This window comes from Cinclus cinclus, chromosome 8 (genome assembly GCF_963662255.1).
Source record: "Cinclus cinclus chromosome 8, bCinCin1.1, whole genome shotgun sequence".
In the NCBI taxonomy this organism is placed as follows: domain Eukaryota; kingdom Metazoa; phylum Chordata; class Aves; order Passeriformes; family Cinclidae; genus Cinclus; species Cinclus cinclus.
In genome coordinates, this window is record NC_085053.1 from 1,501,836 (window position 1) to 1,521,409 (window position 19,574).

At 45.2% G+C, this 19,574-nt stretch overlaps 1 protein-coding gene across 8 annotated transcripts in view; it reads right to left on the reverse strand.

Moving 5' to 3' along the window:
- Positions 1–417: 417 nt before the first annotated feature.
- PRRC2C (proline rich coiled-coil 2C) overlaps positions 418–19,574 on the reverse strand; it is a 53,418-nt gene continuing 34,261 nt past the window's right edge. For 4 of the 8 annotated variants that reach the window (XM_062497610.1, XM_062497607.1, XM_062497608.1 and 1 more), the window contains 11 exons: positions 16,084–16,291; positions 15,047–15,250; positions 14,262–14,374; positions 13,588–13,724; positions 11,395–11,629; positions 10,892–10,999; positions 9,070–9,288; positions 8,201–8,275; positions 6,948–7,051; positions 5,595–5,721; positions 418–2,267 (listed from right to left, as the gene is read on the reverse strand). In XM_062497610.1, coding sequence (XP_062353594.1) covers positions 1,998–2,267; positions 5,595–5,721; positions 6,948–7,051; positions 8,201–8,275; positions 9,070–9,288; positions 10,892–10,999; positions 11,395–11,629; positions 13,588–13,724; positions 14,262–14,374; positions 15,047–15,250; positions 16,084–16,291 — 1,800 coding nt within the window. In that variant the 3' untranslated portion in view covers positions 418–1,997. Of the gene's footprint in view, positions 2,268–5,594; positions 5,722–6,947; positions 7,052–8,200; positions 8,276–9,069; positions 9,289–10,891; positions 11,000–11,394; positions 11,630–13,587; positions 13,725–14,261; positions 14,375–15,046; positions 15,251–16,083; positions 16,292–19,574 lie in introns of those variants that run through there. The other 4 variants (XM_062497611.1, XM_062497606.1, XM_062497609.1 and 1 more) reach the window with 3 other exon arrangements.

The following is a 19,574-nucleotide window of genomic DNA, read 5'->3' on the forward strand; positions in this document are numbered from 1 at the left end:
CTGGCTGAATCCTCCCCTTCCTCAGAGGAACAGAGCCAGGCAGCACCTTCTCCCCGGCAGCTCAGAGACCGAGGCACCAAAGGTGTTCCTGGTGTTTGGGGGAAGCAAGTTCCCCCTCTGGTGGCCAGCTGAGCCTGTCCCCAGCCCAGAGCCCAGGGCAGGCTCAGGCCAGGGCTCCTGTGCCTTTTTCCTGGTGCTGCTAATCCCAGCTCCTGCCTGGAACAGCTCCCAGCTCCACCAGCTGGACATGGAATTCCCAGCAAGCCCCAAGCCCCCCCCCAGGCTCCTTCTGGGGCAAGCAGTGGCCATGTCCTGCGAGCCCTTGGCTGGAGAAGGGTTGGAAAGTGCTGGGATACACAAAGGAGCTTCTGGGAGCATCTTCCTTCAGGAGCCTTTCCCTGCTGACCTCCTGCAGCAATCACGAGAGCAGCCAGGCTTTATTTAGAGAATACTTTATTAGTTTCTGTAATCAAACCCATGTAAATAAGACCGTACATATTTCATACAGTGCGTTACCCCTGTACAAATGGAAAAAAAATTAAGTTTAACATTTCTAGACCAATATGGCTGTTAATTTCTGTACAATGCCAACTCACACTACAAGTGGGATACTTTTTTCCAAAGTTGACATCACAGCTAGTTTCCAAAAATTCAAATTATATATATATTTATATAAAAAGATAACCAATAGCAATTCACTAGGCATCAATAGCAGCAACAGCCTTTCCAGCTTCTGCAGTCATTTGAACAAAATTATACACATTACACTTTCAACTCTTCCTTCCAAAAAACGTAAAAAAAAAAGAAAAAAAATCCCAGAAAAAACCAGCAAGTTCTGCTACTGATGTGGTACCTGGTGCTTTTTATTAGCTTTTTCAATCATTGTCTGGAAAAAAAAACCTCTATAATAACATTATTAAAAACAGCTCCAGTATAGCACAGTCACTACTACATATCATAAGCAGGTACAGGGTATCTTACATTCACAGAAGTATCATACAGTACTGTCCTACAGCTAGAATACTAGAGGATACAATTAAAAAGGCATTTATTTGACTTGATTCTACTTTCCAGCACACTGTGGGCAAGGAGGTGGTGCGACGCAGCTCTGATATAAAGAATGCACCTTTGAGATAGAACCCTCGTTAATCTGATAAGGTTTCTTTTATTCTTGTGGCACACTTTAAGTGCTCGTTGCTGTGTTACAGAAACTGGAAACCGTTTAGGGACCACTCGCATCATTTAAAGACAGCTGGACAGGGGTGAACAGAACAAATCTGACTACTGATGCAACGAACCTTCAACTCCGGGGATGAGAGCCACTGAGGGGGCAGCGGGTGGAGAGGACACAGGTGGCCAAGTAGCTTTTTCATATGGTGAATTAAATGCAGTAAATTGTCATCCAAGCAGCAGCAGCCAGCAAAGCACTGCCTTCAGAGGGAAATCCAGCACTGCCAGTGTTAACTCTGTGTTAGGTTAAACCTCGCGTGGCAAATGTGTGGATCCCTCTGTTTATACAAGACAAAACTTCTTAAATCACTAGAAACTTAACACACGTTACTTGGCCCAGCACCATCTTCAGAGCTGCATGTTCTCATACTCATGGGTTTATAAAAAGATAAATAGCAGCTGAAGATCAGAGCCCGAAGAAAGTAAGAGAAGTCATTGTGTCAACTTGGAAATGCCTCCCCTCCGCTGCTACTTCTCCGTGCTGTGGCTTTGGGAAGCGGGCGGGTGCAAGCCAAACGGGGCGCACGCGTGTGGGACGTGCACACCCCAAAGCAGCCTTCATGCTGTTAGAGCAGATGTGAGCCCCGAGAGCCTGGGGGCTCAGCCGGACACACAGCAGCTGCCACCACAACTGCTGCTGGCCTCTACACCCCGTGGGGCTGCTCAGAGCCCGGCGGGGAGAGCAGGCTGCTCTTCATCCTTCGGGCCGCCGATTGCTGACACCTCGCCCGCCCTCCCCTCTCCCCCTCTCCACGGGAACACAGCCTCTAAGATTTTGTTTCCTCGGTTTTGATTGCCTGAGGTTTGATTGGTCCAGTTCTAACAGGTTTCGATGCGGCAGCAGGAGCAGGGGCGGGCTTTTCCTCGGCTTTGTCCTGGCAGACTCCTGGAGAGTCAGCAATTGCCTCGCTGGGTTTGCTCCCGTTCTCCTCCACTTTCGGGGCTTTGCCTCCTATGGGTTTGTTCTGCTGCTGCTGCTGCTGCTGCTCAGAAAAGAATCTCTGGGTGGACTGAAGGACTTCTGCTCTTTGTTTTGCCTTAAGAGAGGGAGAAAATAAGTTCACTGAAGAGAGGGCATTGGAGGCGGAGTGACTTCACAAGTATTTCCCATGTGAAAGGGGAAGGACTGATCACAGTAACCAGACCTTCCCAGAAAGGCACCTGTCCATCCTGCTGCTTCCCTGGTGTCACCACGTCTGGGTGCTTGGCTCCTCAGCAGTAGTTTAACATCATGCCCAGGCTTCCCTTGCTTTTCCTAACCCCTCCCCAGAAAAGAGGATCAGGAACAACAGTGTGAAGCATTACCTAACCTCTCTGTACTCTTTGATGATGCCATCACCATCGCAGAGCTGTACAAGTACAAACACTGCTGACGGCAGCTCCAGCTGCAGCTTCCCCTGAGCACAGGTCACACATGAGCTGTGCCTGTCCAGCCCCGAGGGCCACTCCAGCTGCCCCTGCTGCCCCTCTGGAGTACAGGGCCCCTCCCAGCAGCACAGTCTGAGCACCCCTTCCTCCTGTGGCTCGGGGCACACACTGAGCCCGCAGATGGGATGGGAATGAACCAGGCTCAGAACTGTGCTGTGTCAACTGCAGCCTGATCTGCTTCCCACTCCAAGAGGGCTCTTATCCCAGACAGCACCAACTGCCTGCCTGCCTTCCCTCCTCTGAATCCTACCAGCAACCCTGATCTGCACCTGTGGAATTCAGCCTCTGTGAACACGTTCCAGTTAAGTTTTGATACTGGGCAGATCAGACATTTCAGAGCAAACACTTGGCTTTCCTGCCCAGACTGCAGAGACTCCACTAAGAAGAGTTCAATCATTCAGAAGCTGAACAATAAAGCCCAGTGCAGTCAAACACCTTTTTATTTTAAATTAAAAAGGACTATCTTAACACAAAGAAACCCAATTACAACACAGGTACCTAAGCCTCCATGTACCTCTCTGAATATTTTCTGCTTTTTTACAAAAAATGGGGCCGGGACACACACATACAACAATAGGGAGACAGAAGACCAAAAGTCTGGAACAACAGGCCTTGGCTCTCATACTTTGTAGTTGCTCCAAGTAACTCAAGCAGCAACAAAACAGAAAACAAACCTGTGAACTCTCCTTTGCAGGACTGCAGCAACAGCCAGATGGACACCTGAAACCATTTGCCCAAATTTCAGCCATCCCCTGAGGTTAAAGCTGGATGACTTGATCACCAGTAACCAAGCAGGACAGAGTAACTCTCACTGCTCTCAGCTGTATTTGCAGGAGATTAAAGACACCAGAACTGTGTCAGTATTTGCTCTGACTGGCTACATTCAACCCACAGTGCACACTCAACAGTATGTTAAGCATCACCTGGTAGGCATCCAAAGGCTGAACAAAGTGGTGATAGGAAATGAACCAACCACCTGGAATTGAAGGGTAATCAGCCTTACCCAGCCATGCATAACCAGAACAACCAACACTCTCCTGCTTGGATACCTCAGTGCACAGGTTACAGGAATGGCAGCAGATGAAGAAACCCCCTAAACACCAGCCCTTCAAGCAACTTCTTTTCTGCAGCAAACAGGCTCAGTGTCCAGCAGTGTCCCTACTCAGATGTCCCACACTGCAGCCTTGCCTTGGAAGAAGAGTTTGCCTCAAACTGAAGGGTCCCAAAGTGCTGTAACAAGTTAGGGTGACTGCCATCACCCGCTACTGAAATGCAGCTCCCTCTTCTGCAGAGAGCACCAGGTACTGCATTCTAGCCCAGAGAATGCACCAGAGGCACTTCAAACCATGGGGAAAGGACTCTCCAGAGTCCCCAAGGAGCGAGGCTGGCTGGAACAGGAGGAGCTGGGGGTGAAAGGACAGCTAACAGCCAGGTGTGCAGCTTCACTGCTCATTCAAAGGTAACCAGGCTCCTGACATTCACTTTGCCTTGGACAGCAGTGGCAGCTCCACAGCTGCTGACCACGAAAGACCACTTGAGATAGGAAGCTCCCTACAAATATTTCAGTCTAAAATTCTTATTAAAAAACACCAGAGTGTAGAGAGGGTCTGTGTTAAGCTGTTAGAGCCTGGCTGCTGGCTTGGGGTCCAGAGGCACTTCCTGAAGCCATGCCTTGCAGACACATCCCTGCCCTGGGGGCTGTCAGACTGAACTGCTGGTAACAGCACTGCTGTTCACATACTGACCTTCATGTCTCGTTCAGCCTTGGCCTGAGTGCCTCTGGCTCCAGGTACTGATCCACAAGGACCTCTGGCCACACGTGGTAACTGAGGGTGGCTCATAAGGCCTGTGCTCATCTGAGACGGCATCTGACTATGCAGAACTACTGGCAGCCTCTGAACAGGCGCTGGGAAGGTGTTAGTAAATGGGGCTCTTACCAATGGAGGGAGCAGGTTAGGCTGAGAGAGGATCTAAGTGGGGGAAAAACAACAAAAAGAGACATTTCTCAATTAGAAGATTGCCAACTCGATTGCACGTTGGCATTATCTTAAAGGGGGGAAAGTTGCTACTCTGCTATGAAATGAATGTCAAGGAAAGAAACAGGCTTGAATTGCAAGAGCAAAACAGCCCTGCAGTGCTGCTGGGCCTGAAAGCAGCACCAACAACTTCAACCCAGTTTGTGACCAGGGAGAAGACCCTCACAAGGCAGTGGAGCAGTCACTGGTGAAAGGCAGCCCCAGGAAGGTGAGGCAGTTTCTGCCAGTGACAATCCAGAAATCAAATCTCAAGTCCTGCAGTCAAACACTCCAAATGCTAAAAGCAAAGATGGAAATATCCTTTCTGTCTGAAAGGAAATTCTAGAGAGGCTACATTTCCCTAGCAGCCTGGCTCCAGTCACCTGCAACACAGATGCACCACCCTTGTAAGCTGTGTTCCCTGGAAAGAGCAAATCAAGCCCTCTGCCATCAGCCCTGCCCTGTACAGACTGTGTGACCTCAGAGATCCTTTCCAACCTGAACTGCTCCCTCAATACTTCAGAGCTGCAAACCTGCTTTGTCTTTACACGTGTGAAATATGCACTGGGACCCTTCTGAGACACAAAGTTTCTCCCCTTCCCCAAGCAAATGATCTGTTTCTGCAGGACAAAGGGCATTACAGCTGCTTGGGGAAGCCACAACACTGTCTGTTCTACATCATTCACAACCTGTATTAAATTCCTCAGCGCGCACAGAACTCCAAATTCAACACCATAAAATCAGCACTACTTGTAAGCAAGAGCAGAGAGGTAATTTTTTGCTTTGATCTTGACATTGGGTTTCTTAGGCCATTTCATTTTGTATCTCCCCATGATAAAGCCTGAGGAGACACAGTCGAGTCAGAGCCACCAGGTCACACAGAGGAATAAATCTGTTTGCAGAAAGCCACCAGTCACTTACCTGTGGTGCAAATTGTGCAGGAAAGGGCTGTGTCATTCTCACAGCTGCAGCTGCTGACTGGAACTGCTTCTGGTAGACAATGCTGTTCATTTTATTGGACTGATTGTTAGGACTTGTAGAACTGGCCCTAAAGGAAAGAACTCCACTTAAAACCAACTGCTTTCATTCACAGGATGTTTCTGCCCTTAGTTACAACTTAACTAGAAACTCAGCACTGAAGGGGGGGAGAATGAATCTCATGGAAAAGCTGGTGTTAAGCTTTTTCTATACAGAAGCTTCTACGTGCAAAAAACCTCAGAACTTCAGAATTCAAAGAGAAAGCATAATCAGAAATATTCTGGCTATGAAGAGATTCCAGGGCATGTCTGTATGAAAGAGCCCTTTCCCCCAAGCACTCATGACACAAACAGCTGTTAGATTTGTGATGTCTGTGATGTTAGATGCAGTTTCCATCCCTGCTGTCTTATGTTCAGTCCTGCTCCTCTGCAGGCACTCTTTGCTCTATCATGGCAACTTCAGAGCTTGTCACAACAGGCAGTGAACATGCAGCTGCTTTTACTCTAACCTGTTGTCAAATGTTTCAAAACGCACTTGGACAGTCTTCAAGAATTCACAGAAAATGCTCTCCCTGTTTTATCTGGCTAAGAATGTGACCCTCCGCTAAAACTTCCAAGGTGTTGAATCACCACAAATTACATGAAGCTTGACTGATTATCTGGGGAAAGGGCAGCAAGTAGCCCCTAAAGAGAAAATAGTGAACAGAAAAAGAAGAGTGAACAGCCTTCCTTAGGAAACAGAGCTTGCCTTTCAGAGAGTTCTTGTGCAGAGGGTGTGGGTGATGCACTCCTGGCAAAATGAGCAGAGGGGCACCAGTGGCAGGGACACCAGCTAAGCTCCACACACCAGTATTTTGTGAGCTTAAAGGAGTCTGTTTTCTTTACTAATTTCAACTGTGAGCAGCTTACACACCTTGCAACAACACTTCTCTAACAGAACGGTTGCCACAACTGCTAAGTCTTTTTTTTTCTTTTTTTTTACTTTGAACACCACAATTCAGATAAACTGTCTTACAGCTTACTTACTTATCCCAAACTGTATCTTCACTGCCACTTCTCACTTAGTTTCGGTTACCCCCAAAAATATTTTTTACCTTTTATATCAGAGCTATTTTCTTCTGTTTAACTAAAGCAGATGTGATGACCTACTGGAATGCTGCTCATGAGCTCAGAGCAAGCACTATATTGTGTATCAGTGGCCCCTCACCTCACACCTGCCAGAAAAGGCTGCTCATGCATGACTAGGTACATTTTCTAGCTCTGGTTTTAAGGAATTTTGAGCTTAAGGGAGATTTACCGGAAGGGACTGGAGGTCGGGGTAGTACTCCTGCCAGAAACTGGTGGTGTTCCAGGTTTAACATCAATGCCACCTCCAAAGGCCTTCAGGTCCATTTCTGATATCTGAAAAACACCGCAACTGACATGTTAATTCTAATTAAAAAAATTACATTTGCTAAGCAGCTGTTAGCTTACCTCAATGAAAAGAGGTCATTTAAGTGGAGATGAAAGCCTGACTGCAGAACAGCCTCTTATAATTAGGACAGGCCCAGCACCACAAGCACCTCTGTGCACAATTTTCCTGCCCTATCTGGCACTTGCAGCAATGGTATTGACTTTCTAACTTGGTCCTCCTGAATAATGACAGGGGGTTTGAAAGTAATTTCATCTATTTGGCCCTAAAAAAAGAAAAAAGATATGTTTTGGAGTTGAGATCTCCTTATCCAAGACTCCCATCTCAGGTATCACATGAAAATATTTAGAAATAAATCCTGAAAAACGCTGAGAAGAAGAATACCATAATAGTCCAGGTCTATAAAAATAAACAAACCCAAGGCACAGCAAAAATGGAGCTGTCATTCATGCAAAATAATCTCCAGACTAACTGGAGCAATGACTCTTGAATGCTGTTTTGCAGATACACTCAACAGAATAAATTAGTCTTTGGAACAGTGCATTTCCACACATGGCCATGAAGCGTAACAGCAATAATAAATCACTTTAAAATGAGAGGCTGTTTTAAGTTGACTTTGTTTAGCAGCAACACGATGGGAATCTTAGAGCAGGGCAGGAAAGTCATCTAAGGCCAGCAATCCACTGCAGCTCTTCCCTCACTTTCTTGCCGAAACAAGTGAACATCTTCTAGCGACAACTGCAGCAAGAAACATGCTGCTGCTTGCAAAATGGGCTCCTAACAACTGCAAAGCTGAAAAGATTTGGCCAGATCCCATGAAGCTGGAAAACAGCACGGTGCAAAAACCACCGTACAGACTCTGGGGGTGAGGAGATGGAAACTTCATCTAGGTGGTGTGAAATTCTGGTTGCCATTACTGTCCAAGATGTGGAATTAACATTCGAGATTTTTCTTATCGCAGCTGTAAATCAATCATTGGGACTGGGGGGTTATTTTATATTCCAAAACACCCTAAAATCTGGGCCAGAAGCTGCAGGGATTTCAGGTGGAGAGGTAGGTCAGTCCCTGAGTGGGAGGGCCCTGCTGTTCCTGCCAGTCAGCCGAGCTGTGTCCATGTGCAGGTGCCACCCACTGCTCACCTGGAAGCGGACTGCAACTGCCGAGTGCTGCACACTATCCGAAATTCCCCGGTGCCTGTAAAGCTGGGATTCCATCTAAGACAAGAGACCTTGTGATTGGAAGCCAGCTCCACACATCCCCTCATTAGCAATTACCTTAGCAGCTTCACATAAAGGAGAGGAGAGAATTCCCCCCCACAAAACTCAAGTTTCTTGCACTGTTTTAGTGTTATTTCCTTGCTGGACCTGTCCCTCAGTTTTCCTGAGCTGCAAGACCAGCCTCTTCTTTCTACATTACAGAAAGAGCCTGTCTTGCATATAATGCTCCTCTTAATATGCACCATGCTGTGCTATTCAGAAAGGCAGACCCCCAGCAACAGTAGCAGAGTTTAATTCTGCCTTAAGGTCATGGCTGATACAGAGTCCGCTGAAGCCCCTAAAACTCCCCTTTTTGCACTGGAAACCCTTGGATTCAAACAACTTGCTCTGGTTTGAGTCCAGAAGCAGAGCAACAAACTGAAGCAGGCCCAGAATCTGCCAGCAGCCCTGCCAGAGCAGTGTTGTTCCCCTGCTGCTCCAACACCACCTCAGTGCTGTTTTCCACATGGCTTCTACATGAAATCCCCTAGTAGTCCATGGTGTCACTATCAAACCAGGTACTCCTGCAGAGCAAATGGACCAGCACCAAGTTAGCTACAAAAGCTAAGCTAAATGCACAGATCCAGTCCTTAAGGCTTTATGACAGACTGGGTTTTTTATCTTTTAAAGCTGAGGCAGATTTTTAAGGTGCAAGAAGTCAATGAGAGTTGCTGTGCTGGTTATGTAAACCAGCAAACAGCTGTGCTCCACAGTAATTTCTGTCCTGTAGCCGTGGCAATTTGTGCTGTTACCTTTCCAGTTGCAGCAATCATGCTGTGCTGAGTTCCTGCTGGAATCAATCCTCTGAAAGGCTGGGTCACTTGGGCAGGTCTGCTCAGGTTTTGAGCCTGAGCTTGTGGTGGGGTGTGCTGTAGTGGTGGCTGTAACGACTGGGGCAGGGCAATCAGTGGCTGTGCTGTGGATCCAAAGTTGGGCAGAGAAATCTGTGATCCTGGCAAAGGTACTGTCACCTGGAGAGAGAGAGAGAGAGAGAGCACAAAATCACCAGTAACAGAGACACGAGGGCCATGATGTCACCTTCATTACTAGCTCTATTTCAGCTTCATCCCAGACAAATGGCTTAATGAGTTCATTTATTTAACCAGAGCGCTGAGAGCAATTAAGTGAATTTAATTGCTCAGTTTGCCTTTATCATCAGTTCTAATGGCATTTGGGTCTTTGCTTTTCAGAACCAAAGGTGCATGAGCTCTCCTACCTCCAACATCACGTAACATCATTCAGCTGTGTGACAGGGAAATTTAATTCTACCCAGAAAACAAAAGCGGAACAAAATAACCAGTTTGAGGGTGGGGGGAGAGGACAGGATTGGCTTATTTGTTCACATCAAATAATTCCAGTCAAAGGACAATGGGTTAAAAATTAGATTTTACTTTCCAGAGTTCAAACAGCCAGCAGTTTGAGCTTAAAAACAATGCCAAAAATACACAGCCTGTCCCTTGTGTTTACCACGAGTGCTGTGGGCTGGAAACAGCAGAGTGGTAGTGATAAACATGGCAATACAACAGCAATGACCTGACTGGCATGAGTTACTGCATGTCTTGGTCTGACAATCCACTACCTGCAAAACTATATTCTGAGTGTGATGAGAATGAGCTGAGACTCCCAAATGTGAAAGGTTTCCTAAGATTCTGCTCTGAAGGGTAACATTAAAATCAGAGAGACAGCCAGAACTGAACACATTCAAAGTACCAACTCCTCTAAAAGGTCCTTAAAATTGTGCTAGATTTCCAACAGACATCATCCAATCTTTTACAACTCTTCCAGATTACTGCCTTGGCAACTTTTCCTGCCTATGAGGTGGGATATTACAACAAATCAATCCATCACAAGTGTTTTTTTCTGGAAGCCATTTCAATAAAAAAAACCCAAAACAAATCAAACCAAAACAAAACAAAAAAACCCACAACCCACAAAAAAAAACCAAACAAAAACCAAAAAAACCCAAACAAATCAGAAGATGGAAACCACTATACAGTACCCTGTAAATATGACAGAATGCTCACAGAGAAATTTAGCAGTTCTTTCACAAAAGACCAAAAAAATCCTTCAAATCAGTTGAGTTCTTTTACAGACCTGGCTGATCACCTGTCTGCTAACTTCCCAGTTATTTCTATGAGCACTCCTGGGTTCCAGCTCAGTGAGAACTGTTGTTAACAATTAGGCTGCACTAAGCACCTGGAGCTTGCCCCCCCTTCTCTCTCTCTCCACCACTCCTGATATCTGCTTCCATAAAGGCATCATGTGCCTCAATCAATTAGCAACAGCACTGTGCCAATTAAATATCTGCCCATCACTGAAAAATGAACTATTCAAGAGAAAGTTGCCAGGGACAAACTATCAACATGAACTGCAGGTCATCCAACTTCTGAGCCATTAAGTTTGTGCAGTGCTGCTGCTGCAGCCGTCCCTCACTATTAACATTCCATCTTTATTTTGGAAGAATTAAAGGTTGTCTCAGCCCTCTCCCCTCTATTCCCAGCCCAAAGACACCACCAACCACGACATGCTTTTAGGAAGAATACAACATAGGAAATTTACCATGCCATAGTTTACCTGCTGGAGAGCACTGGGAGACTGTGCAGTGTTGTAGAAATTGCTCTGGCCAGGCTGCTGAACTTGCCCAGAGTAGAGATTGGAAGCCTGAGTGAGTGTAGCTCTGGCCTAGGAAGAGCAAGAGACACCGTCCCATTAGGAGCATTTGGAGAGCAGCTCTCTGGTGCATCAAGCAGTGCAGGAGAAACCCCAGCATGGGAAGCTGGTAAATGTGAAGGTTTCACTTTGTGATCAAGCTCTCATTTTGCAGTGGTGGAATAGCCCTTTATCACCATTAAGAGAAATTAAACCTGAACCTCTAATTCACGACAGAAGCACAAGAGCCCTGAAATTTGGGGAACAAGCCTCAATTCAGAGATTATGCTAATGTACATTTATTAAATTAAAAGAACATTCTCCTCCAATTGTCTTAAGTTTCCTGCCACCCTAGCTGAGTAAGACTTGATTTTCTGTATCAGCCCACTGCAGAAGGCTTGCACGTGGAAATGTGGAGCATTTCCTACCTGCAGGATGTGTGTATCAATCAGCTGAGAGCCTCCCAGTCCTGAAGCCTGCCCAAGCTGATGCTCATACAGGATAGGAATAGGCTGAGTACTGGAAGTCTGCTGGAAGGCCAGGCTGGACTGTGCCTTAGCCAGCTCCTGGTGCTGCACTGCTGGGAAGTTGTGTAAGGCTGTGCCAGACAGGACCACTGGTGATGGCTGAGACAAACCACTCTGCATAAAAGCTTGCTGGGATCTGCAAGAGATTTGAGTGTCATTTATAAAAATTCTGACAGAGCTCAACAGTGAGCCACCAAAAATGAAGAACACATCTTATATTTTTGAAACGGAATTAGGAGCTTAGCTCTACTAAACACATTTTCACCTGAGAAAGGTAGATTTTTGTTTCCAATTTACACTGCAGACAAAATAACAGCTGCTACTAAAGGCCACAGGAAAAAACAATGAGACCTCTTACTAAAATCTTAAATCACAGTTAGCTATTTAGATGCTCATGCTGCAATAATTCTGGATAACTTAACTGCAATACAGAAAAGCTGTCAGTTCTTAGTTGCTGTGCTACAAGGTAGGATGGGAAAGCATGTGTGAGCAGTCCCACTTAGCCATTAAGTGAACTCCCTTGTTCTCTTGACTTCACAGCACAACTTCTAATACAGCTTAAATCACTGGATGCTGACCATGGTAGCTTCCAAATTAAGTGTTTTGTTTTCAAAAGACCTCACAGCCTTTAATTTTAACCAGCTATTCAATTCCTGTGTCAGCACCATGGGGAAGTTACAGTTTGCTAAAAGCAGACCAAAGCCAGTACAGCAAAGCACCACAGACAGCTTTAGTCCATCAGAACTATTTATCTGAACGTTCCCATTAGGAAGTTGGTGAGTAGCACCTTCAGACTGGAGAATCAAGAGTTTTTAAATAAATGCTCCTTCCAAGGCTTTTAAGCTCAGGGAAGAGTGTTTTTGATGTGAAAACACCTTTCATTTTACCTGGTGCTGGCTATGTCTGAGCACAGCACTGGTCCTGCTCATCTGCTGTGTGCTGGGGTTTGCTTGTGCCCACACCTGGGGGAGCTTTGCTCTGCACCCTTCCTTCACTGCAAAACACTCCTACAGAGTGTTCAGATGGCTCCTACAGAGCCATCTTCTGAACACTGGAAAAATCTCTTCCTGATTGGATGCAGAGGATTGGCTTCAATGGAGCCAATTTATTTTTCACAAGTTTTTTTTTTTCTTTTTTAGCTCACTTTGAACTTCTAGTTGTAATGTTTTAAACCAGTAACCTGTAAATCTCCAAGCTGATCCTCCTCTGCACATTTTCAATGTGGGAGAAGCACTCACACTGTTAGAACTCCATTAATACCATGTTTGTGTGTGATCAGATTTATTTAATCTGGACCACATGCCAGCCTGATTGTGTTTCTGCAATTAGCCAACTGTTTGCAACAGCTTTTGTCAGCTGCAGCAGGACAAGCAATATTTGGTCCCACAAAGTCAGCCAAGCACCAAAGTCAGGATACAAATGTGGTTAATTACACCTTCTGTGGCCTCAGCCTTCTACATTGCAACAAGCAGATTTAACTACAGCCCATGCAAAAGTCTCTAATTAAACTCCTAGAGCAGCTTTCTCAAGGTAGAACTGACAATGTGTCAGAATTATACTGCTGTGAAGCAGTTTTGATAGGAAGTGTAAGGAAGGCTTACAGTGGAAGTCTGTCTGGCTATCAGTGCCATTAGAGAGATAACTGGTTTTACAGCCAGTATCTTTTGCAGCAAATAGAAAACATTCTAAAACACACCATGCAGCCCCTCAACATCTGCTATGAGGTTTTTACCACCTACGAGTTCAAACTGGAACTTCAGTGTTTCAAGACTCCAGTGTTAGCTTTATTAGGAAAAACAAATTGCTGAACTAAAGGAACAGACATTTTCTGTTCTCTTAGTATGACTGACTGATGCTTTCAGCTCTTTAGCCTGGATTCCTGAAGATACAACTATCATGCATCATTTTTTAACCCATGATTTCACAACTGCATCTGTACAAGGCAGACAATCTGCACACAGAGTTCTCAGACAGAAGAGATTTTGGGGGAGACAGGAAGATGAGGCAGCTATGGAGCACAAAACAAGTCTGCAGGGAACCAAATTGAGTAATTCTGACACTAATACCCCAAACAAACTTGCATATGCTACCCACCTGTAAGGTTGTAAGGAGGAATTGAACAACTCTTGGGCTTGTGAAACAGCTGGTGCTGCTCCTAAACTCAGCTGAGCTTGATGCTGTCCTTGCAGAGGTGCATAGATGGGGATGGGGATTTGCTGAACTGAAGCAGGCTGCATAAAAGAGAAAACATTAAAATTAAGTTAGAAAAGCAACAGTTAAATGTGTGCCAGGATTTGTGCACTATTATGAAAAGTAAAATAAGAATGTCAAATCCCAAGGCTGCATGCAGAGCTAGCATCGCTGCCCTCGCGAAAATGACTTTTTAGTTGAATTTTACACTTTTCCTCACAACCAACCAGCAGAAACTGACAGAAATATTCAGATCTGCACATAAAACAACTGCCTGAGATTGCATATAATTTTGTATGACAGAAGTTGAGTAAGCCTGCACTCACGTGGCCACAGAAACAGCTCCCAGGAAGATGAACTTTCCCATGTATTTGTGAGTGGAAGCTTATCCTCTCAACTTCCATGGAAAACCATAAAACACTGCCTGCATGCACCAGAACAGACAGGAAAGGCAGGCACTACCTCATTTTTTGCAGTCTTTTGTCTCACTCTCCCCTGCCCCCATCAGATCTTTAGTGGAACTTTAAAGGCAATATGGATAGGGAGGGAAGAAAAGAGAATTAGGAATGCCCAAATACCTGAGAAAGGCCTGGCTGAAAGCCTTGCTGTTGGGCCAGAGAAGGAGGTGCCAAACGGGCATGCTGGGTATTGAACAGATGACTTGTATCCATATAAAATGCTGGGATTTGAGCTGTAGTACCTCAGGAAGAGCAATACAATTAGTATCTGATCTCAACACCTCCCTGCCAGAAAGGTTTTCATCATGCAGCTACTGTGAGTCCTTCCCACTGTAACAGCTACCAGAGAGCCTGGGAGAAGGAGAAGCACTGGAGAGCTGGGTGCCTCAAAAGCTTTGGTATCTTTTCCAACTCACCCCCAGAATCTACCAGTCTTGCACAGGTATCATTAATCCCACACAAAAACAGATTCTGGCCAAAAAAAAAAGGCATTTGGGTGAAGGAAGGGTAAGAACTTGTCATACTGTCATATAATTTAACTAGGCTGTTAACAAGATGTAGGATTTTCCTTAAAATAATATCACAACGCTCAACTACTGCAGCACTTTAAGAAAGAAATTAAAACTAAATCCCTCCTGGTCTTAAATAGCAATTCATAGCTCTTCAACAGAAAAATGGTACATGAAGAGACTCAAACTTACTTCCTCCAACAAACACAGCACTACCTTTGTACTTCCTGATAAAGCACTGCAGATTTAGACTAAGGCAATCAGTGAGTCTCTGAGTACAGAACACACTATCATTCTCTTTTTACTGCAGAGATAAAAACAGAACCAAATTCAACTCTCCAGCTTCAAAATTAAAAAAAAGCAGATGTGTGGCCTCTCAGCCACAAACACCATTACCTGCTGCAGACTGAGACACGTAGACCTGGGGACTTTGCTGCTGCTGGGCAATGAGGGATGGCATGCAGCTTAGCTGGGAGAAGTGGCTGGCAGAAGCCAGGCTGCTTGTCTGCAACTGCTGGGGTTTCACCTTGCAGATATTAGGAGGGTCTGACGTGCTTGCAGTCTTTGTACTCAGTGAAGAGGTTGTGTATGTTCCAGCTCCTAGGAGGAGAGAAGCAAAGAATGCATCAAAGACATTTCAAAGCCTCATCATTCACAGGTCAGTTGGGACAGCTCTGCAAGCACAGCCACAGCTGGTAAAGAACACTGAAACCTAATGCAGCTGCTTCCACCAAAACAAGAAAAACATGGAGCCAATTCTGCTGAGTTCACCGTGGGAAGTGCTGCAACCCCGATACAGGTCCCTTCTCGGGCACTGGAATACACAGAAGTACTGAAGGAGACAGCTTGGTCAGTTTTGCAACAAAACATTGCAACCCACAGTGGCTGTGCCTCTCATGGAGATGTATTTTAATATTCCAAGGCATGAAGTTTCAACCAGATACAGCATCTTTTGTCTGCTGCCAAGAACCAAGGTGGCAACCAGCACTGCTTGTGAAGAGCAGCTGGACAGTTGCTTTGCCTTTTGCAAATAGGTTTTGGTAGGGGTTCTTGAAGCTTCAACTTAAAAAGCAAGAGCTACAAAAGGAACTTAGCTGGACATCAGAATTATCCTGTGACACAACATCTATGTGCTTGCCTTCATCTGGCTGAACAACATGAAACCAGCAGACAAGAGAAGTTCACCTCCTCTTTCAAGTCCATCTAAGTAGCTTAGGCAGAGACACATCTTAGTATTATATTCAGCTGACTGAAGTCAAACAGGTGAAGTCAGTTAACAGGTTATTTGGGAAGCTGCTGGTCAGCTCTGACATTCCATTTCTAGCACAAACCTTTTGTTAGCTTTGCATTAAACAATTCCAAAGGGAATCCAATCCCTCGAAAGACAAGCAAGGAACAACACAACAGGACACTACAGCTTTGACATGTGGTACCTGAGAGGGATGTTGTGGGGGTAACTGAGGCCACAGGAATAGGAGGCATTGATGCACTTGAGAAAGAGCTGTAAGTGCCACTGCTTGGCCCAGTGTTGCTGCTACTGCTGCTGCTGCCACCAGCAATGGGAGACGCTGCGGAGGTCACTGGTGAACTCTTCTCCCCCATGTTTGGGGAATTCTCCCATGCTTTCCGTGCAGACTCCATCTATTTAAAATAAAAAAAAAAAAAATTCCTCATCTATTAGAAGTTTCAAGCAGTCCTCCTTCCTCTTTTAACAGTTCTTTTTAGTCAAAAGGCAATTCAGGCTTCATGCGAGCCTCTTTTGGAAGTCGCTGTAATCGTGCAACTTTGTTCATGCAAAAAGCAAACAGCCTGAAGTTGGAGCTGCTCATCTGTTCCAACTGCACATGTGCACAGTTCACCATCTTAACATCCAATGCTCCAAAGAGAATTCACTCACACTAATTTGGCTTGGTTTTGTTTGACATGAAGAGCAAAGACACAGTGAGCAAAAGAAAGGGAGAACCTCCCCCTTAATATTTCCATCAAGTCCTTTACTTCCAGGTTACTTGGGCCACTTAAATGAAGCAGCCCCTTGCTTTCTTGGTCAGAGATACCTACTGCACACTTCAGTGAACATGACAGCAGTCAAGTTTAGATTTCCAAAGCAACTGCTACTCAAGAAGCAACTGCAAGCTGGCACAGCTTGCGTGCGCTGCTTTACGTTAAACCTAAAAATGCTTCGTGCTCCTCTATTTCTATAATTATGAACTTATGTCTTGTACAGCAAGGGAGATGAAACTTTAAATATTATAGACACAGCTACCTTCCACCAGAAGTGGAAACAACCACTGTTTTACTGCAGCCAATAAAATCTAATTCTTGCTACATTAGCCATGCAATGTGAAATCTAAAATGAGACACTTCTGAGGAAGTATAATAAACAAGAAGTATTAATGTTTAGACTACACTCACTAATTTAAAAGCTCAAACATGGTCCATGGACTTCAGCACAACCTTCAGCTGTCTCCAGTGGAAACACAAGTTTTGCTAGCCAAGCTGAAATTGCTCACTGTGGGTTTCTGGAGGCCAGGTGCTGTCTTTAGTGGTGGATCTTAAGGGGCAAATAAACACCCACCACACACCTGCCCTCACTGCCTGCTCAAGACAGCCCCCCCCAGCTGGGACCTGCAGTCTCTCAAAGCCACACTTGTCAACCTGCCTGGCTTTACATGAATTACATAGAGTCTGGACAGACCAAATGCTTAGGTTATTTGTCTAGATGCTTCAGAAGGGATACAAAAGCAGAGCAGTATTGAAAGAAGCGAGTCACAGGTGATTTATACACACCCATGTGGAAAATGGGGTTCTGGATTCCTGAAGAGAATAAAGGGGGAGGAGAGAAACTTAGTTACACATTAAGTGGGGGCAAGTCACCTACTTTCATTTTTAAGATCATCTTCCCCAGTAACCATGCACTGTTTCCTCTCCACAACATTTTCCTCCAAACTGGTTCTCATTCTTACAGACAAGGCAAACTTCATTCACCACTGATGTGCTGAAAATGATTTTGTTTAGGTGCATTGCACGAGCATTGAGACAAAGTGAGTGAGTACCTGTGACTGATGGACTAGAGAAGCTGTAGAAGGTTCTGTGTTCACTGGGTTTCACGCTGTCCTGGAGAAACTACTGATAGCAAAACCTACACAATGCATTTTGTCACATCTAGGGAGCATATAATAGAGTCCTGAAGTTTTCCTTTGGAAAACAGCTTTGCTTTTTTGTAAAGCTTCTTAGCAACCTCTAACCTCTAAGCTAGAGGAACAGATACAAGAAAGATTGATACACTAGGAATGCCTGTGCAGCACCATCTACAGACCAGATATGGAGGAATAACAGGCTCTAAATGAAGTGAGACTGGGGACAGTGCTGAAGTTTCACTGCTCAGAAAGGAGGCCAACAAGCAGGAGGACGTGGCTGCTTGAGGCTTCTCTTCATCATTGATCCACTGGGGCCCTCACACTGTATTACCAGTCCTGCCCATATTACCCAAAACGTCCACTGGAGATAAACCCCAATTTGCCTTTCCTTAAATACACCAAAGTCTCAATGGCTAGAAAGAAAAGTCCAAATGTGTCAGATTCTGGACCAGATGCCTAAACAGAAATCTCACATGAAACCTTGGACACGAAGAAGACCAAGCAGCTCAGTCTGAGATTGCCTTGGACTTTCTTCTGCTCAGCTCATTACCTACAACAACCCTCAGAGCCAAGTCTTTAAGTGGATGACTGAGTAAAGGCGTCGTAGCAAAGTTACTCCAAGGAAACAAGATCTCTACAAGGCTTCCCATACGAGCACTTTGTACCTCTACCAAAGAATGATGCCAAGCAGTGAAAGCAATTGTGGCCAAGTTCCCTGCAAGTCTCTTCACAGCTTTCTGTGACAGGGGATGAGGGAAGAGGACGTGCAAGGATTAATCCCTTACGCAGGCAGAACCTGGACATTTTGTTCTTTTAATAAAATGAAGGAAATGCTTTCCTCTCTCCTGCTCCAAAAGTATCTTTTGAAAGATGCAAGGGTTCTACTGAATAGGATGACAAAGAGCAGAGCTGTGCCTGGGCCAGAAGGCCTGCTGTGACAGTGACAGTCTCAGTGTGTACTTCAGAACAAGCCTGCTGCCTCCTGCATTTCTGAAAAGGAGGTAGAGCTCCAGTGGCTGGAATAAAGAAATCCGGGACAAAGTTGCTTCCAAAGAGCTTTTCATTCAGATTTTGGTCAGAGGGTTCTTCAAGGTAGCCTCAAAATGTGGATCTTTGACCTATTTTGTTACCACACATCGAAAATCTATCATCACCTGAGAAATCAGCAACACCACAAGAGCAGGAAAAGAAATGCAGGATGAATGAGACAGACACCACAGTCTGCTCTGTACCTGGGCAGTGTCCCACACTTTGAGGTACAGCCCTACCTGTATGACATGGGATTCCATCTCCAGCTGCCAAACAGGCAGAGACTGTTTGTTATTTCAGAACACTTGCAGACGCCAGAAAGTCACATCAGGATAACTCATTACACAAGAATGCAGCAGAAAACCAGGTTGTTTTTTTTCCCCCAACTACCTGTCCCTCCACAGTGCTCTCCCCGTTTCTGCAGATCTACTGTTTGCAAGAGGTGTTATACTTTTTTTAGGAAGTAAGGTGTTAACAGAAGGAAAGCAAAGATTCAACAAGAGAACGTATTTCTCATCTGCAGAGAACACAAGCAAACAGCTGTCAAACCATGCCAGTGAGACAATTCTCACTGGGATTGACAAGCAAGTTCCTCCAAAGCATTAGTTCTGCATCCAATCTCAAATTTCGTTTCTTCTTTAAAAAACTTAAGACAAAGTAAGGTCAAACACCACTATCCCTTAATACCAGAAGCAGCAACAACACTTCTACTGTCTCAGTCACCTGCAGTCACAATTACATAGCAGATCTAGGACAAC